This window comes from Trichechus manatus, unplaced genomic scaffold, assembly GCF_000243295.1.
Source record: "Trichechus manatus latirostris isolate Lorelei unplaced genomic scaffold, TriManLat1.0 scaffold00161, whole genome shotgun sequence".
Taxonomy (NCBI): domain Eukaryota; kingdom Metazoa; phylum Chordata; class Mammalia; order Sirenia; family Trichechidae; genus Trichechus; species Trichechus manatus.
In genome coordinates, this window is record NW_004444097.1 from 3,765,672 (window position 1) to 3,787,043 (window position 21,372).

General features: G+C 39.3%; 1 protein-coding gene across 1 annotated transcript in view; it reads right to left on the bottom strand.

Annotated features, from left to right (window-relative positions):
• FBN1 (fibrillin 1) overlaps positions 1-21,372 on the bottom strand; it is a 275,284-nt gene that overhangs the window by 131,574 nt on the left and 122,338 nt on the right. Inside the window, exons 7-8 of the mRNA XM_004386296.2 lie at positions 9,497-9,694; positions 5,698-5,823 (exon numbers count right to left, since the gene is read on the bottom strand). Coding sequence (XP_004386353.1) covers positions 5,698-5,823; positions 9,497-9,694 — 324 coding nt within the window. The remainder of the gene's footprint in view (positions 1-5,697; positions 5,824-9,496; positions 9,695-21,372) is intronic.

Sequence of the window (21,372 nt, forward strand, 5' to 3'; positions counted from 1 at the left end):
TATTGCTTGGTAACGATGAAAGCAAGAGTTCTGATTTCATTACCAGGCTGTGGTGAATGTTCCTAATAGTAAACTAGTTAACCAGTTGCCGTGGAGTCCATTCTGACTCATGGTGACCCCATGTGCATCAGAATGGAACTGTGCTCCACAGGGTTTTCAATGGTCGTGATCTTTCGGAAGTAGGCCTTTCTTCCAAGGTGCTTCTGGGTGAACTCAAACCTCCAACATTTTGGTTAGCAGACAAGCATAATAGCCCTTTGCACCACTCAGGGACTCCCTGATCATAAAAGTCCAGACTACACTCGTTGAAGTACATTCATACTAATTTATTATTTCTCCAGACCCTTAACACTATGTGTTTATCTGCCTTTAACAGAATTTCAAGAATCCAAAGTAAGAGAGTATTTGAGGACAGTGGCTTTCTCAGAGTTTCTATAAGTCAGTCTGTATCAAATGCCAGACATAAAAATAAATCTGTTTGGGAGACCTGCTGGGGACTGAGTCTTGGCTGGGAAGAGCTGTCTATTTCTGTGTTCTGGACACCTCCGGCAGGACGGGAGAGGCAGAGTTGATGAGAAGAAGCTGTTTCATGGTAGCTGTTCATGGCTGCACTGACTTCTTGTTGGGACCTTGCAGAGTCAAGGTAATAGGTCCCCTTCCCTCCCTATTCGCCTCCACTGTCCTTTGTTCTTGGACTTCCTTCTCGTCCCTGTTTCATCAGTTCTCCCTGGACATTGTTCCCATCCGTAGGCCCCTAGGCCACCTTCCCATCCTGGGACTCTTCTAGCAGAAGGGCAAGAAGGAGCATGGAGGGCAGATGGCATGGAACTTGGTCTCCTCAGTCCTGGGGCAGGCATCACTGGAGAAACTCAGCTATCCAGAAGCTCAATGCAAGGTCCTGACTTCCACCATGAGTGAGCAACAGGGGAAAATAGTTAATCCGATACTGGCTGTCTAGATTACTAACAAAGTGAGAAAAAAAAAAACTAAAAATTGTGGCAGCTGTTTAAAAGTAACACGTGACACTGCTAATTAGGAATGCCACAGAAGCCTATGAGATTAACTTTGTTGACTATAAACACTAAATTCAGTGCAAAATGTGTGACTTGACTAAAAAGTAAACAAGCTGATTCTTCAAATCATGTACACCCACAAAAAAACAAATCAGTCATATTATTTTACAGCTACACCATGAATGCCAGCTTTCATGATTCACAACTTGAAAATAATTAGAAATGTAAAGATGGAGTCTGGATTGTGGAACTGGAAAGAACCTCGAGATATCATCTTGTTCAACTCTCATTTGAAAGTAGAAGTAACTCAGAGACGGTAATTGACTTGTCCAAGATCACACAGAGGATTACGGACATTACCAGGACTGGGGTAAAAAAAAACAGTCGCCATCAAGTCAATTCTGACTCCTGGCAACCCCAGGTGTGTCAGAGCAGACTGCAATTCGAATGGACTAGGGCCAGGTCTACCCCTTCCCAGCCCAGTGCTCTTCTGCCTACAACACAGTTTCCTGTTCAACCAACAACGTAGGGAGTGAGCCCAGGGCCTCCAACCAGCTGCCAATGATGGCACCCCAGCTGTGGCAACAGGTTAAGTATGTCCAGGCATTCTCCTCAGTGCCTGCCTGAGAGGATAAGAGCCCCTAATAGCAAGTAGCCTTTAGTTAAATATGCCATTACTCTGGAAAGGGCAAGGACTGAAGTTCTTGGCTCACATATTAGCGAAGTCATGGAGTTAAGGACATTTTTAAAAAGGCCTTTGCATCATGCAGTCTATTATAATTGCTAAAGGCTGGGCTGGTGATAATCTAAATCCCAAAATACTAGTGGTTAATTAGGAATCCAGGGGATTTCTTCCAGAAATAAAATTTAATCCCTTAATTACACTTTTTTATTTCTTCATTTCCTCCCACAGTAACCTATGCAAATACAGACTTGGTTTTCAAAAGGAAAAGGCTCCCGTGTCCTTTAGGTGTGAACACTCTATGCTCTACGCTCTACTGTCATTGGAAAGTCAGCAACGGAGGCGGGGTGAACTCCCTTCTTTTTCTCAAGTTACGGCTATAAATCTCAGCCTTTTTATCCCTAAATTTACAAAACATTACTAATTGTTATTTAATCACTTTAGCTTGCTAATTTGCATTTCAAATGTACCTAAATTGTATGTATTTATTTAAAACTTGGTACACGACAGATTTTTTTTTAAAGTTTTGGGGAAAGGGGAGCTAGTTTAGAAAGGAAAGGAGACCTCTGCAAAAGGAAGTTATTATGAAAAGCATTTTGAATAAATCTCACATCTGAGGTTAGCATCTTCTAAATTTGTTAAAACTAATTTGAGCACTAATTTGATTGAATTGGTTTGTTGTTGTTGTTTTTGAAAAAAAAAAACAGTGTGGGCTTCTAGGTACCCGATTCCTTCTTCTCCAAGTCAAGAGGGAGATACATTTAGAAACCACTGAAATTAACGGCAAAGGTGCCAGAACAATTTCTACAAGGCCACAGAATCCCCCCACAGCCTGACCATCTTCCTAGAGCACCTACATAGGCTCTAGATTCTTTCAGCGGTTTGGGGTCAGATTTTCTGGGATTCCCTTTATCGACCATCTAGAGAGTATTCTTTCCCCAGAGTTTGGCCATTCCCATGGTGAGGTGCTGGAACTGAAGGAGAGCAGGGCAGCTGACGAGGGCACCCAGCTCATTACGCGTTCTCAGAGGATTCTGATGGCTTTCCTACTGAGGCAGGTCGACAATGCCCGCAGCAGCCTTCAGGCCAGAGTACATGTAGTACTAACAGGACGTTTTCTTCCAATGTCAATTTTGCATAGAAAAATAAAAAAGAAGGGAAAAAACCATCATCTGAATTTAGTGTAATACTAGATGGCAAAGGGAAAAAAACGTCTAGCCAAAAATATTCTGTTTTATCTTGCTACTGACTTCAAAATGCAGCTAAAGAAAAAAAAAATGTGGAAAAGAATTAAGTAATTGTATCTCAGACTGAATTTTTGGTCCATTGAGTACTCCATCATAACAGGTTTATTAGCATTAATAAAAGAATTTGAATCCTTTTTCTTTCCATCTGAGAATTGAATCTGTGTGTTCTGTCTTTTCACATCCATAAGAAGGTAACCCTTCTTGACTGATGTTAACTGACAGGTGTGAGCAAAAAGCAAGAGAAGCAGGAAAATACTTCTAGTCCATCCTGAAAGCTATCATAATTCCAGAAAACAAAACACAGACCAGACAAATCATAGGCACCGTATTGCCCTAAATCTTGAAAATGAATGTATCTCTTGATGCTGAATATATTAAACTGAGGAAACCTAAAAGAGTAAGCCACAACCCATTGCTGATATGGATTTTGCATGTGATAAATTTAATAACTTATTAAATTAATGTCATAAAAATATATGTATGGCAATACCAGAAAATCTATACATATATTTCAAATATTTCAAAATACTAGGAAATATGGCTGTTAACAAAGTAGAGGTAGGAAAAAAGACAGTGTAATATAATACAAAGAGCACTAGAGTGTGAGTCAAAAGACTCGAATTTTAGCATTATCTGAATGACCTCAGACAGGGCACTTAACATACTCAGGACACAGTTCCTTAATTGATAATGTGGAAGGGTGGAGCTAGGTGGAGTTCTCTGCCCTTTCAATATGAACATTCTCTGCTTCTAACTTAAAGCTACATACAACTTCTAAAATACATTAGCTCACAGAAAGTCGGAGCCCTGGTGGCACAGTAGTTCAGCTGCTAACCAAAAAGGTCGGCAGTTTGAATCCATCAGCTGCTCCTTGGAAACTCTGTGGGGCAGTTCTACTTTGTCCTTATAGGGTCACTCGATGTCAATGGTTTTGGTTGGTTTTTTTTTAATAGTCTCTTTATTATTCTCTGAAACATATAATGTTTTTAAGAGCCCTACTTCTTCAGAATGAACTAAAGTATTTTTCACACCTACCTCAAATTACTGCTTGTAACATGTTCAAGAACATAATATCAATTATAAATTCTATAACGATTAATAAGTTAAAAAAAACTCTAACCCATAAAGGTAATTCTATCAGAATTAGAGTTTCAGTTGCAGAGCAAGTAGATACTGTACTTCCTATATGTAATTTATTAATCGTACTTCAAATTTATAAAACTATCTTGTGCTTATATGATACACGAGAGTGATCAGCCAAGAAGGACAAAGGACCCAAGCCCAGGCAAATGATTTAAAAGGAATGATTCCTCATCACTAGAGTCCAGAAATAAAAAGCAGCCACTGTTTTCAACAAAAACGCATTCACTTAAATGAAACTTCAGACCACACCCAGTAGAGTGAGCAGAGTCTGAAGGAGGTTTCTTCTTCTGAACTTGATCAAAGATGCAGCCCTGAGAATGCTGTTAAATTATTGTCAGACATCACCACATGCAAGGTACATGCATTCATCAAAGAAAAGCGAGTTCAATAGTGCCTATTTATTCCTTGGATTTTCCCTCTCACGAAGAAATTGTTTGTTGTACAGGCAGCCCCCGGATTACAAACGAATACGTTAAGTCGGAACAGTTAGTTATAATCTGTATCTAACATCAGTTAGTCACATGTTTGTCTTCGTCTATAGTATATAGTGTACCTTTCTATGCATAAAAAACATTAAAGAAACACTTCCAGATACGCTAAAACATCTTTAACACAATAATACAACAACAATAAAAATAATAATGTTTTGATGCATGTCACAAAGTAGTGCCCGTTTGTTATTAAAAACCACCGTATTTACCTGGAGTTTTCAATATAATAGACTTTACAGGGGTTGGTTCATAACTACAGGTTGTATGTAAGTCAGAGGCTCATAACCTGGGGACTGCCTGTACTTGGAAGCCAGGCCTTTTTTTTGGCAAACAACAGTAGTGGTGAATATGAACCCATTCTCCGTGCACACATTGTGGGGAAGCTCAATCTATAAACCAAATGGAAATATAAAAATTTACCTCAAGTTATCCTCTGGTGTGATTTACATTAAAAAGTGGTGCTACAGTGGTTAAGAGCTCGGCTGCTAACCAAAAGGCCAGCAGTTCAAATCAATCAGCCACTCCTTGGAAAAGCTACAGGGCAGTTCTACTCTGTCCTATAGGGTCCCTATGAGTCAGAATTGATGACAGCAATGGGTTTGATTTTTTTTCTTGTTGTTGTTATTTGATAGAACTATATTATCCCCCAGTAAAGAAATTCCATAACTCGCACTAAGAGAATAAATATAAGAGATAATAGATCTCTCCAAAGAAAAATCAAACATTTCAATAAGAAAAAGTAGCAGAAGATACATCATTCTGAATGATATCTAATGATCAAGTTTAAATTCTTGTCTCTAAAAGTATGCAAAAACGTGCGTTTTGAACATTTTAAACCAAATATTACTTCAAAATATTTCATGTTTTAATATTTAATTTGATTCAGATGTACCTCTTATTCTGGGTCTATAAACGTGGAAAAAGCTGCAGGGTTTTTCTGGTTCAATAGCACAAAGGCATATTATTCCTGGTAAGAGTATTATATTTAAACAGTCATGGAAATAACAAAGACAGAAGGATTTAGAAACAATTTGCAAACAAAGCTTGTCACTGATGTTGAGTTTTGCCTGCCTCCTCCCACCCCCGACCCCCACTTAACTACAAAGTATGAGACCTCTTACCTTCACATTTTTGTGACACTTCATTAAATTTGTGTCCAGCAGGGCACTTGCACTCAAAAGACCCAACAGTATTAATGCAATTTCCTCCTTGACAGAGTCCAGGGATGGCCTGGCATTCATCCACATCTGTCAGATTTCCAGAGAGAGATTCATATAAAATTCATTGCAGAAGAAAATGTGACAATTTGTCCATAATAATATTAATATATTCATAACAATGGGTTATTTTTCTATCATAATATTTGGAATATGATGAGAGAAACTATTTCTCACAATTATGTAATTTATGTATTATATTTATATATATTTATAGAATATAAATTACTTGATTAACATAGCGTAGTCAATAATTTTCTATAAAAGGTCACAACTATTCTTTATTTTCCCACCTTCCATCTTCCCCCGTGTAGAGGAGAATATTTTCTGGGTTTTTGTTATGTATGCTGCAAAGTTACAAGGACACAATGGCAAAAAGATTATTATTTACTGTCTCGTTTTTATCTCCAGGTTGACAATAACTCAATAGAGTTATTCAAGAAATCTTTAGAATAAAAATGGTACACATTTCTATAAGAAAGCTGTCTTTAAGAGTTGTATGGAATGGTTCAGTAAAAACAGAACTTACTTAAAGAAGATCACTCAGACTATATGAGCCAGTAAATATCTCTGAACAAATAAAACGGAAAATGTCCATCTTACGTTCTGTAGAATTGCCTTGAGCAGTAAAAATAATTAAGCAAGACAGAAAATTAGGACAAGAAGTGAGAGCTATCCCCAGGGTAATGTGTAATCTCAGCTGCAGATTACCTTGCTGCCAGAGCAGCCGCCAAAGAGAACCTTTTCAAATAGAAGTCAGATAATGTTCCTCCCAGCTTAAAACTCAAGTCCTTGTAAGTCCTAGAAGGTTCTACATGACCCATCTACTCTCTGACCTCATCTCCTAACACCCTCCCTCTCTCTCTGCTCTAGCCCACTGGCTTCCTTGCTATCCCTCAAATAATACCCAGCATGCACCTGTCTTAGGGTCTTTGTAGTAGTTGCTCCTTCTGCCTGGAATATTCTTCTTCCATCTAGCTATACGGATGGTCCATTCTGCCCCATCGTTCAGGTTTCTTTTCCAAGGACACTTGAGCAGTAGGCCCTTCTCTACCCAGCCTGACAGTAGCACCCAGCTCCCTGGCACCCACCACTCTTCTTACCCTGTTTTTTTCCCCTCATAGGACTAATCACCAACTAAAGAGCCCTGGTGATCCATCTTAACATAAAACAGTTAAGCGCTCAGCTGGTAACCAAAAGGTTGGCAGTTCCATGGAAGAAAGATCTGATGATCTGCTCCAATAAAGTTTATAGCCTAGAAAACCCTATGGGGCAGTTCTACTCTGTCACATGGGGTCACTATGAGTCAAAATCAACTCGACAGCACCTAACAACAACTACAGTCAACAACTGGTCTATTATGTATTTGTCTGTTGTTTGTTTTGTTTTATATATTAACTGTCTTCAACATAAGCTTCAAGACAACAGGGACTTGGTCTATTTTGTTCACTGCTGTATCCCCAGCACCTAAGGACAACTTGTGGTGGTAGGTGCAACCCTAAATATTAACCCTCCAGAACAAAATTAAAGCATTCCAGGCTCATTATATTCAGCTAGAAAGACTGTAAAAGTACATGTATAGTCTCTCCATTTCTTCACTGAAAGCATACAAAAGTCTGACTTACTAAAGACCCCCCAGGAAGACAGCCTAACTTTCCTATACTTCAGGTATTCTTGAAAAATCCGGGAGCCCAGTGTACTGCTTAGTTTTACTCTTCATTGTGTGAAGCAAGAAAGCAATCCACTTACAAGATGTCTAATAACCTGAGTCATTGAGAAAAGTCGGCATGCAGGAAAAGGGATACTAAAGAAACAGCAATTTATCTTAGCATGAAAGTGTCATTAATGTTTTAAATGGAATGTCCTGACCCACTAATGAATGGCTCTACATGTGAAATGTAATTAGATTATGTTTTATAGCGATTTCAACTTTGTCTTGGACCAGTATTTTTCCATTCCCTTGATATGCAGAATATGTTTATCAGAATGTTATTTGAAATTAAAACTTTACTTTAGTGTTAACTGGCCATTAACACATAAGCAAAGATTATGATTTTTGGTCAACAGGAAACACATATGAGAGTGATTCTCTGCTGATCACATATCCCAGGGCTAGAAGCTCCTTTATGAATCCACTTGCCCACAACTGGCCCAAGGACTAGAAACACCAGCAAGGAGAGGGACCCCTAAACTGATGGTAGAATCTCTTTGGAAAAAAACAACCAAACATGAAGATTTCTCATTTTAAAAGTAACATAACTGCCATTTTGAATGTATGTTTTTTTGTTTGTTTATTTCATATAAAAAAAACTTTTTTTTCTTGAACGTTGAATAGCAGAGTGAGGAAGCACATGCCAGAGATATCCATTTTGCATGAAGTAAATGGCAAAGCTAGAGAAGCCGCTCTCCCTCTCCATGTTCATTCTGTTTCTACAATTCTGGCAGCAGCTGAACCTCTGTCACTGACTCACTGACAGGTAGCGAGGCACTCAAAGTCTGCTTTTCTGGTCCCTGCCAAGCAGTTCATGGGCATTAGCCGCCTTCAGAGCACCAAGACCAAGAAATTCTTCAAAAACTCACCAGGGCGTCTAAGAACAAGAAAAATAAGAAGGCACCAAAGAAAAGAGGAACTCGATTTACTCTTAATTTTATAAAATCCTACAATCTACCCCTTTATCATTCTAGGATTTCAGACTGGCTTCTCACTGTTCCGGACATTCAGAAGGTCACTGTCGAGGGCATATAAAGAACTTGAATGTTGTACATGGTAGCCAAGGGCCAGAATCAACAGTGTTTATCTGAAGTGGTATTTACTGATGTGTGATTTAATGGAGACCCACAGAACTGTGTGATTAAGCTCAAGTTCTGTTTTACTGCATATTATCCTTAGAATTAACATATAAAAGAAAACCAAACTATTGTCTCTTTGCCTCAGAAAAGCGTAGCCTGAAATTTTTGAAAACGATGCAACTCGCTAAAAAAGCCCTGAAGATGTCTGAAGAAACAGATACAGCCTGGGAGTTGTCAAGCCCATCAGCTTAGCGCAGAGCTGCCTCTGTTCACTTCCTCCTGCTTCCTGCCAGACATCCCAGACAATAAAAGAATTTGTACAGCTGGAAGAACAGGAGTAAAAGCCAAAAACAGAGTAAGGATCTCTATGGGAGGCAGGAGGAGAAGCAAGCAGGCGACATCTGGGGATATTTAAAACTGTGAAACAAACCCTAATTTATTTCTGACTTGTAAAAAATGTATAACGTAGCATGTAAAATGGTGTGAGGAACAATTTTCTTCAGGTCAACTAAGTACAACTCATGAAACGGGGACTCCAACACTTACGACTAGAGGAAAAAAAAATAAGAAAAGCATAAACTACCCTGTTCACAAATCTGGCTTTTTGTTTATACACAGTGTTGCTGTAATACACAGCATCGCTGTGACCAGCATCACACCACCCTGGAGTCAGAGGCTTAGGAAAGTAGCTCGGGGTCAGAGGGAGATCTGTCGGCAAGAAAACTCCAGTCAGACCTCACCTGCCGTCTAGTGAGCCAGGCTCCTAATGCCTTAGTTGGATATCATGCAGTCAGCGAAATTGAGAAGTTCGTCTCTGACACTGCTTTTCCAAATCTCTCCAACTTCACTAGAGAATGGTTCTCCAGAGCAAATAAGATTAATCCATTAATGATTCCATCGGCTCAGCACTTACCTTGACAAGCTCCTGTGCGGATATTGGGGATGAAGCCTCGGCGGCAGGGGTGAGGCTGGGCGGGGCACATCTCACAGGGGTGGCCCCAGGCCCGGCCAATGGTGGCACAGCAGAGAGTTTTTGTGCAGACAATCCCGCTGAGCTGTCCCTGGCACATCTGGTTGCTGACCACGGTAAAACATGGGCCTGTCCTGTAGTCTGAAAATAAAGAACGAGGATTCCATGAAGTCCAGAAAAGCAAGAACCATCAGCAGAGGAACATCTTGTCTGACTCCAAACTGGGAAACGGGCTTCAGGGATAGAATCACACATTACTTATTCAGTGTGAAGCCTTTGATATTCTACCTCTGAACCCCATTTCTCTCACCGACAAAACAGGAGTAAAATCAATAGTTCCTATCCACTTTGAAGATACTTCTGGGAGGATCAGATGAGTTAGTGAAAAACTCTTTACAACTGTGAAGTGCTATACAAATATATCACTAATATTACTATTCATTCACTCGCCTAAAAAAATGTATTGGGTGCCTACTATGAATCAGCCTCTGTGCCTGATGTAGATGCTTCAGGTATTAGAAGACTAGACCCTGCCCTCATTGAGCTTACAGTCTATTGTAATCTAGGTTGGAGAAAGCAAAGAATTCAAAAATCTGCACTAAGGTAAGTCATGGCATCTTCTTCCTGAAAGTTCCTTGGACAAAAGAAAAGGTTACTTGTTTCTTTGGATTGAGTCCATCTTATTTTAAAAAATAAATAAACAACACCCATACATAAAACACACTTTACCCACCCAAAAGACATTAGGTATTTAACACAAAGAGTGAGGACATTGGTCTGAAATCATTGTAACCCCTGGGCAAAAGGATTACCTCAAATCACATATAACTGAATCACCTAAAGAAATTCTTGATAATATATTGGTATATTATCTTACATAATGTATGTGTGTGTATATGTGTATATATATATATATATATATATATATAGAGAGAGAGAGAGAGAGATGTGTATGTGTGTGTGGTGGGTGTGCTTTATTTTTATCACAAAAATGGAGATTATACTAATATATAACTTTGAATTGTGCTATTTTCTCACTTCACACTGTCAAAAGCATTTTCCCATGTCATTAAATACAATTCCAAAACATGATTTTAATTGCAGCATAACTTCCCATCAAGTTATAACATAATTTAAGCAATAATTTTCTTACTGTGGGTCATTTAAATCGCTTCCCCTTCTTCATTCTTACACACAACATTCAGTATATATTACGGTTTTTTTTTTTTAGGGTGAGAGATGTTTAGTATCATGTAGCAGCCACCAAGATAGTATGACTATACATGTCTTACATCTGAGAATAGAAAGAGCACAGCAACATCATCTTTTATTTAAACAATAAGTAAAACTTTCCATATTAAGTAACAAGGAAAGAAATTTAGGTTTGTTTCTTTTTTTCTTCCTAATTTACTGAGACAAAGGTAATTGTTTCAATCAGATTCATACTGGCACGCCACTCTAAAAAAACAAAAACAAAAAAATGCTCCTTTACCATGAGACCAGAAGAAGTGGATGGTGCCTGGCTACCATTACTGAACATTTGGATCAAAAATTCTATAGAAGAATCTTGATCAAAAGGGGTAAAATCTAGAACAGAATTTCAAATTCTCATGGACTCCAGACTTTCTGGAGCCATAGAAGCTGGATGAACCCCAGAAACTACTGCCCTGAGATAATCTTTAAAACTTAAACCAGAAATATCCCCTGAAGTCTTCTTAAAACCAAATAGTCTAGTTTAACTAGTAAAAAATGTCTGCCCTGAGCATTATGGTGTTTTAAGAACTACCTAGATGGGATCAAACTGACAACAGTAACTCGAAAGATTACCTAGGAACCTTAGGGGGGCAGCTGAGTTTATGGTAATGGAGGAGGAACAACTCAGAAAGGAAAGTGAGAAATGCATGAACAATTCGAAGAATGTAATCAATGTCACTGAATTGTACAAATAGAAATGGCTGAATTGGTGTATGTTTTGCTGTGTATATTCTCAACAACAACAAAATTAAAAAAAGAAAAATAATACTTCAAAAAGTAAAAAAATGCATAATGGATCACGACTTTTAACTTATAATCTTCTCTTCAACACTGCATGGGTTTGTTTTTTCTCCTCATTTTGCCAAGATACCCTCTGCAATTATCTTGATATACGAGGATTTCAAGATTCAGGGTAGATGCAAATATGGTCTTTTGTCAGTGACACCAACAAAATCCAGGCACACTACAACATGCTAAGAAAAACCTGATTCTGTCTTGTCTCACACTGGTTAATAACTTCAGACAGCAATTCCTCATTGGAAGGTGTTCATCAAAACAAACACAATCCTTAAGACTATTCCAGGGTCAACAGCTTCTTGCCCTCATTTCAATATGAAATACACGGAATAGATATGGCACTTGTTATTTCTGACAATATTCATTAGACAGCTCTAGAGCCCACAGGGACCCATCTTTACTTATTTTTTTAATAAAAAATAGTTTTTATTGTGAACAAGTATAAAAACACACTTAACACAGCTAAGTCACAGTTCTTAGAAAACACTGCATTACATGACCTTGTCAGCAGTTAAAAAACAAGTCAAATTCCAACTGATCCCAACTAAATACCTTTAAAATAATTATATGATTATTTCTTAAATTTTCTAATTGTTGCACCTATTGGAACTTACTACCATCCCCTCCCCCCCTTTTTTTTTAAATAATATTTTATTGTGTTTTAGGTTTAGGTTTACACAGCAATTTAGGTTCCCATTCAGCAATTTCTACACAAGTTGTTCAGTGACGTTGGTTACATTTCTTCGCAATGCGTGAACATTCTCATTAATTCCATTCTGGTTGTTCCATTTCCATTAATCTAGTTTCGCTGTCCCCTTATGTTCTCACCTTTATTTTAAAGCAATTGTTGACCATTTGGTCTCATATAGGTGATTTTTTACAGAGCACAGTAGGAACACATCTTTATTAAATGTCCTGGATGTTTGGCATAGTTAGAGTATGCAGAACAGATCTATGGACATAACAAATTTCCACCCTAGATACTTACCACTTAGGACCAAGTGATTTTGGAAACAAAGCAAAAGAAGGAGCTCATTTGACAGTGTAGTTGAGCAAGTAAACATAAATACATTTGTAGAGCCATATTTTCAATAAAAGTTGCTGATTACCAAGGGAGAGTCATAATCTGCATGGAATAGATTCGGGTCTAAAGCCTCTTGGAAGGTGAAGGTTGTATTAATGTAGTTTTTAAAAGTCATTTCAATTTGAAGGCATGTGCTTTTCGTCCTGGGCTTCTTTTAGAACGGCCAAAGGTTTACTGTTTTTACTCCAAAACTCCAACTGCAGAAAAAAAATCTGCCCACACTCCCAACTCCTTACTGATAATACAATTATTCCCATAGCACTTACATGATATTAGGCTAAATTTACATACTTTTTTTTTTTTTTCCAGAGAGTTTCAGCACTAGACAGGGAACGTGCCCAATTCAATGCTTGTGTAACGTCTGACTCATTCCTGGCCTTAACGTAAATCATTATTCCTAATGCAACTAAAACATAGCATTAAAAATACTTTCTGTTTGCAAATTGTTCTACAGTCACTTCTTATAAGATCTCTATGAACTGGGGCAAGAGACCAAGTCTTCCCAAAATTAAAATGCTATTTTAATTGTGTTTAACTGGCTTACTCTAATGTGGCTAGTTCATGGGAAATTCTACATCTACGTGTTCCCATTCTGAGTGGTTAAGGCTCCAGGATTGTTCCTCAGTCCCCTTAGATTTGGCCTCAAGGCAGCTTGGGATCTGACCAACATATGGATGCAGCCTCCCATCCCCAACCTATTCCCAGCTCTGCTGCTCAGAATGCTGTGGTCTCCAGCACTATTTCATGTCCATTTGTGACCAGACTTCACCCTGAAGCAAATGCATCACTTACAGAGAAAGAAATTCTAGGGTACAATGGATTCTTGTCACTCCTGCCCCGTCACTAAACCACAAACTGCAGGGGAGACACAAGGGTATAATTTTGGACACTAAACTCCAATTATTTTAAATCCTTCTTTTCAGAAAAATTACAAAGAATGAGATTATCAATTTATCCATGACAGAGAAGGTCACAGTACACTTCCTTCTCCCATGTAGGCTGGCTCCTAATGTGTGGAATTTCAAGATAGGTTTCTGAGGAAGGAGTTCAGAGAAACTTGAGTTCTGAAGAAAATTAAAGCAAAGAAGTTCCATTATCCTAACTAGTCTCATAAGGAGCTCTGGTGGCGCTGTGGTTAAGCACTCGGCTGCTATCCAAAAGGCCGGTGGTTCGAATCCACCAGCACTCCATGGGAGAAAGATATGGCAGTCTGCTTCCATAAAGATTACAACCTTGGAAACCCTATGGGGCAGTTCTACCCTGCCCTGTAGGTCAATATGAGCCTGAAACGACTCAACAGCACACAACAACATCTATACATGTGTATACCTATATGCATACACACACACACATCTCTACATGTACACACACACAACTTTTCCATAGGTTTGAAAATTTTTATCGTAAAAATTTGGGGGGGATTTCTTTCAGTGCTATTTTTACGGTGCAATACTGCCACTCCTATTTCATTCATGCTACATGGTTTTTTGAAATTACATAAGAAATTTCAAATATATTCCAACACATACATTTCCATAAAATAAAACATGCAAGATGACCTATCTGACGCAGTCTATACAACATTGCTTAAAGAATGGAAGCTTTTGGCAAAATTACTAACCTACATTATGCAAAACGTTTAAGTGGCTGCATCTGAGTTACAATTTAATCTTAACTAGATAATTTTTAAAAGCCTTTTAGAAATAAATGTATAGGGGTAGGCATAAAACTATTTCAATGCCAATATCTTCCCTGACTTTTAACTTCTTTAATCCATAACTGAAAAGTATTAGCATTGTAAACTTGAATTTAAATATCATTCAAAACTATAGAAATGAGGTGACTTGTTGTACACCTTTTAATCTAACCTGCAGACTAAGCACTTCAACAAAATCCAGGCTGTAGTTCTGTGGGACCCAATTTTGTGTGGCAGGGAATCAACTACAGAAAATTGTTAGCACATTTTATTCTGCTCCACGATGGAGAAAACAGTAAGCAGTCCTGTTCAGGGCAGGGAACATCTCATTTCCAAATAATCATTCACCTGCCATTATTTGTCCCTTCACTGAACCCTACAAGTCATTACTGATGTTCATTTTTCCCCAAAGCTCTCTCTAAACTACCTTTACTAGAAAAAAAAATGGGGTAAGGTAAAAGTCAAATCCTGGTTTAGTGATATATTCACCACCAAGGTAGTAAAATCATAGTGAGTGCCTTCATTTTTAATAGTCTGCAAATTCCACTCAGAAGGACCAGCTGGCTCTGATTTATTCAGTTTTTAAATGGCTTGTCTGAAGTGCCACGTTAAACCAAACTCTGCACTTTCACCACAGAGCATTCGCTATTGAACAGCAAGACAAAAACAATAGTATTATATAACAATTTGATTTACTTGTTCTTTTTTATTTTCTTCAAAGCTATCAAGTATAAACGATTCTCCACAATCCAAAAACAAGACTAAGGACACAAGAGTAAAGGCCCTGTGATCAGTGATATTAAATATAAAAATTACCAGGGTCAACATATTCTTTAATTCAACCACTATATCTTAAAAGTATCTTGTAAGACTGCTTAATTTCCAAATACAAATTCTATAAAAAGTGAATTAAACTTCTGAAATATCCCAGTAGAATGTTTTATCTTTAAAATTGGAAAGTTATCATAAATGGAATTTTCTGTAGCAGGCCAATATCTATATTGAATGTTGTATACATAGAGGGTAAAAGCCTATGTTAGTAAAGGGACAATAAAAATAAATTGATTAAAATTTCCCACTGCATAAAATAAAACTAAACATCCTAGTTTCAGTGTTCAGGTTCAATGAGTAAACTTTACAATTATAAAATGTAATCAAGGGTTTCTTTATTCATTCAACAAATATTTATTCAGCTACTGTGCTGTATCATAGAGTAGGACAGATGAAATCCCTGCTCACATGGACTTTACAGTCTTCCAGGGGAGAAAGGCAATAAGTAGGTAAATACATCTAAAAATAATTTTAGGTTTAAGGTTCTGATAAAAATAAAATAAGCACGGTGTCACGGTAAAAAGTAATTGGGGATACCCAACTCAGTAAGGGTTATCACAGAAGGCTTCTTTGAGGTGATATTTAAAGAGGCATAAAGAATGAGAAAGGTTGGACGTTGGAGTCCACCCAGGAAGGAAGAGACAGAACTGACTTGATAGCAACTGGTTTAAAGAGTGAGAATAAGCCAGCTATGTGAAATGGGGTAAGTGCTCTCCAGGTACAGGAAACAACAAGAAGAGCAGCTCTGAGCAGGGAGACAGCCTGGCAGTTCTAGTAATGAGAGAAGGCCACCATGTCTGGACCGCAGAGAGTGAAGCAGAAGGGACACACCTTGAGGTTGGAGGATTATGCAGGGACCAGATTATACAACACATTCCAGGCCACAGTAAGGAATCTGGAGTTGGCTTCAGTGGTAGAATTATTGCATTCCACGCAGGAGCCCTGGGTTCGATTTCTGGCTATTGTACCTCATGTGCAGCCAATACCCATCTGTCAGCGTTGGCCTGAGTGTTGCTATGATGCTGAACAGGTTTCAACAGAGCTTCCAGACTTAGACAGACTTGGAAGAAAGGTCTGGCAATCCACTTTTGAAAATCAGCCACTGAAAACCCCATGGATCACAACAGTCCAATCTGTGGTCCAATCCGTAACCAATTATGGGGATGGTGCAGGACCCAACAGAGGTTCATTCCCTTGTGCATGGGGCCACCATGAGTGGTCGACTTGTCAGTAACTAACAACAACAACAACTAAGTTCAACAGGAAGCCTCTTAAAACACGAGGTTTTATTTTAGAAGAGCACTGCTTAGAGCATTAAAGAGTGGAAATGGGAAGGTCTGCAAGGAGGCTACTGAAGTATTTGCGATGAAAGACGGTGGTGGTTTGGCAAGGGTGTAGAAATGGATAGAAGCTGACAAGTAGGGGATGTACTCTGGTGACAGATTCAACACCACTGGCTGGTGGATTAGATGTCAAGGCTGAGGGAACTGAAAATTCTGGAATTCTGCCTTCAATTGCTGGATATACAGCCAGCCATTTACTGAAATGGGGAACTTGAGGGAAGGAAGACTAGGCTCTAACTACTAACCATCAGTGTGGAAGTTCTTCACATTTTCTCAATAAAGTACATAGTGTAGGACAGGTGATTTGGATTGATGAGGCTAACCCTGCATAAAACTGTAATTCTTGATACTACCAAAAGACAAAAACAAAAAACAAAACTTGGATATAATTGAATTAAATTATATTCTGACCTGTGTATTTTAGTTCTTTCAGTAACTTTCCTTTCCTTCTGTTCATCTTTGTGAGCAAGCATTTACTTGTATCAGATATTTATATATGAATATTAGGGTTGAAATTCTTACTTCAAACACATTTGGCCAACTCTCACAGAAACCTAAGTGTTAACGTACACATGGCCCAGACCAGTAACGTGACTGAATGCTGGCATGGTAGGTGGGATTCCTCCAGGAGAACTTTACTGCTGCATCTCTGAAATGACAGGGCAAGAGAGTCCAAGACCACTAGCATTCTAGCTGCCAGCCCCGAGTCCACACTACAGGAAGTAGAGACATACCACATACCAGTGATATCATCAATTCTGAGAGAGCGGGTGAAAAATATAAAGTGAGGACAAAAGTTCAGCCATTTAACCTCAACAGAGAAATACTTTACATAAATCTGGACTTTCCATAATATCCAGGCAGATAAAAGGCGGTGAGATGGTTTAGATACATTGGTTGGCAAGTGTTATTTGTAGAATGGGCTTTTTACCAAATATGCATTTTCTTATTGGTGTGGGGAACATAAATTGCTCGTGTTCTTTCTCTCTCTCTTTCAGACACACACTGAAGTATGTTAAGATACTACCCACTAGCTCTCATAGCGACCCTACTATTCTCAGAACTTTTTCTTTAGAAGAAAATACCTGATGAATGAAAAATTCCTAAGACTGTTTCCAGCTCCGGGTCTGGCGCTGAACGCAACAGAAGAAAGACAAGTAGGAAGAAAGTACAAGTATTACTCCAGCATGAGTGCACTACACACAGGCAAGGGAGAAAGCTGAGGGGACGGGAGAGGCGGCAGCGCTGAATCCAAATTACGTAGGTTTGGTTAGTCAACAAAAGAAGACTCCTGATAACATCTGTGTGTGGTCAGACATCAAAAGATAACAGAAGGCTGACTTTCTCAGAGACCAAAGACTAAAGGCACTGGAACCCCAGAACTGGGTTTATGCTGTCGTTGTTCAGAGGTCATCTATTTTCAAGATGTGCCTGCGGACTGAGAACGTGTCACTAACTGGGCCATCCTGACGGCCTCTTGGCAGCGTCACTGGTAACACACAGATTTTGATGTTCTGGGCACTAATATGCTTTGTGGATGACAACTGTTTCACAGCATTGAATAGCAATTATACAAACATGCCTCATGCTCTTTGGAATTAATAATTATATCCCACATATCCCAGTTAAATCATGTGAACAGCTAAATATTAATAACACTATACTACATAGGCAGATCCACCACACATCTGTCAGTTTGTTGTACTGTGGTGGCTTGTGTGTTGCTAGGATGCTGGAAGTTATGCCACTGGTATTACCAGTGGGGTTACTCATGGTGGACAGGTTTCAGTGGTGTTTCCAGACTAAGACAGACTAGGAAGAAAGGCCTGGAGATCTACTTCCAAAAATTAGCCAATGAAAACCCTATGGATCACAAAAGAATATTATCTGATATAGTGCTTGTCTTAGTCATCTAGTGCTGCTATAACTGAAATACCACAAGTGGATGGTTTCAACAAAGAGAAATTTATTTCTTCACAGTAAAATAGGCTAAAAATCCAAATTCAGGGCATCAGCTCCAGAGAAAGCGTTTCTCTGTCTGTCGGCCTTCTCATCGATGTTCACCCAGACTGGGAGCTACTCCACGCAGGGACTCCAGGTCCAAAGGACACGCTCTGCTCCTGGCACTGCTTTCTTGGTGGTATAAGGTCCCCAATTCTCTGCTTACTTCCCTTTCCTTTTATCTTTTGTAAGGTAAAAGGCAGTGCAGGCCACACCCTAGGGAAACTCCCTTTACATTGGATCAGGGATGTGACCTGGGTAAGGGTGGTGTTACAATCCCACCCTAATCCTCTTTAACATAAAATTATAATCACAAAATGGAGGCCAACCACACAATTCTGGGAATCATGGCCCAGCCAAATTGATACACACATTTTTTGAAGGACATAATTCAAACCACGACAGTGCTGAAGATGAATCTTCTAGGTTGGAAGGCATTCAAAATATACAGTGGCTGAAACAACGGACTCAAGCATACCAACGATCATGAAGATGGCACAGGACCGGGCAACGTTTTATTCTGTTGTACAAGGGGTTGCCAGGAGTCAGAGCCAACTTGACAACAACTAACAACATACAGGCAGATAGGCCAGTCTAATTTTGGCTAAGTTTTGCCCAGTGCAGCCAGTGGGAGAATGATGTTCAGCTCAGAAACTTCTATTCTACAGAACTGGAAAAACATCTAAAGTTGCTCCAGCGACTCTAAGGTCTACAACTGTTAAACTGCTACTGTCTGAACACTAATGGGCACCACTGTGTTACTCTGTTACCTTTTACCACTTACTAGAGATTTACATCGGCTTGGCCAGACGCTGGGGTTTCGTCTGAGACTTCTAGTTAGATACGTGCGGAAACTGCATATGGTTAGAAAATAATAAGAGACAGCATTAAAAGTGGTTTAACATGCCCCAAGAGGCAAGCCCAACACCACAATTTTCTCCAACTGTGGAAGAAAAAACAACTTGAGCCAGAATTTGGCTCCCTGGATGTATGAACAGGTCTACATAAATATCCCTGGGATATTTACAAAGCATGTTAACAATAATTAAAATTGAATTTTCCAAACCTTCAAGGGTAAAAGTTAGGAATACAATATTGATGATGTTGGAAAGTGTTATAATTCAATATACATCATATTCATCATCTGGATATTAACTACTGGTATTCAAAATTCACAACTCCTGAACAGAGTAAATGTTCTCAGGCTCTGTGCACACGCAGATACACCCTACTGAGATGTATTTTCAATTTTCCGCAGTAGTTTTACGGCTAAAAGGTAAGGCAGCTGGTCTATCAGCATTTAAATTGCTTCCAGTTCAGAGATTTTTTAACCTGAAGATCACATGTGGGATTCGGGTGTCCAAAGATGCCCTGAAGTTACATGTAAAATCACCTGTGTAAGTATGGTACGTCTGGACACAGCTAAGGGATCAGAGACCTGGGTGCCAGAGCCTTGCTGGGGAAATTAGGTCCTCTCTTTCAGAGATGTGTAACTGGGATTGAACAGCATTGGTCTTCAGCTAAAGAGCCTGGGGGTGCAGTGCTTAAAGCGCTCAGCTGCTACTGAAAGGTCGGCAGTTAGAACTCACCAGCTGCTCCTCGAAGAGAAAGATGTGGTAGTCTGCTTCCGTAAAGATTACAGCGATGGAAACCCTATAGGGCAGTTCTACTGTGTCCTATAGGGTCGCTATGAGTTGGAATCAATTTGATGGCAAGGGGTTTGGTTTTTTTGGTTTGGACTTCATCTCTGCAGGTGGCTGGAACCAAGGTGATGTTACCTCAGGAACTGTAGCGCAGTGTGTATGCAGCGCTCAGGGGCGTGCATTTGCATGGAGAAGGGACAAGGGCTGCAGGAAGGAGCAGGGACAGAGACCACACGGCCCTGGAGAGAGACAGACAGATTGTTTGGCTCCTGCTTCCATCCCTTGATAAAGCTCTGCTGCATTAACTGCTTTTGAGTTCCTAGGACACCTCAGGTTCCTTATGATACATTCCGTTTCTGCTTAAGCTAGTGTCATTACCTGCAACCAAAGGAACCTGACCCAGTATAGTGTGCGCATTTGTATATTTTTGGAGGAAGAGAGTCCACAGCTTTCATTAGGTTCTTAAAAGTGTTCATGACTCAAAAAAAGATAACAATCCTCTGTACTATTTAATAAAAGCCAGTAGCTGTTGAGTGGATGCAGACTGAGGGAGACCTCGTCTGTGTCCGGGTAGAACTGTGCTTGATAGGGTTTTCAGTGGCTGATTTTTCAGAAGTAGATTGCCAGGCCTTTCTTCTGAGGTACCTTTCAAACCTCCAACCTTTCAGTTAGCAGCCAAGCACATTAACTGTTTGCACCACCAGGGACTCAGCACTATTTAATAAGAAGTTAACTACCAAGAAAGAAAGGCCTGGCAATCTACTTCCAGAAAATTAGCCATTGAAAACTCTATGGAGTACAGTTCTATTCCAACACCCACGGGGTCGCCATGAGTTGGAGTCCAGTCCATGGCAGCTGGTTTGGTTTTATTTATTTAAGCCACTGTGGCTGTGTTATCTGTTACTTGCATCCAAACTTATCCCTGAGACACCAAGTACATGGATTTTATTATCATTTGATGTATATATGAGTGAATGATCCAAGAGGAAGACATAAAATTTCTGGAACTTTTATGCAGCAGGTAAGGATTGAGAAGCAGCCAAGCCGACTGAGTGCATAAAACAAACCAGACAACTTCAAAAAAGAAATTTCAGATATTATTCTTTCATAAACTCAACTTACTTTTCCTTTCTGGCAACTGGATGAGGTGTCTTATGTTGAGATATGAC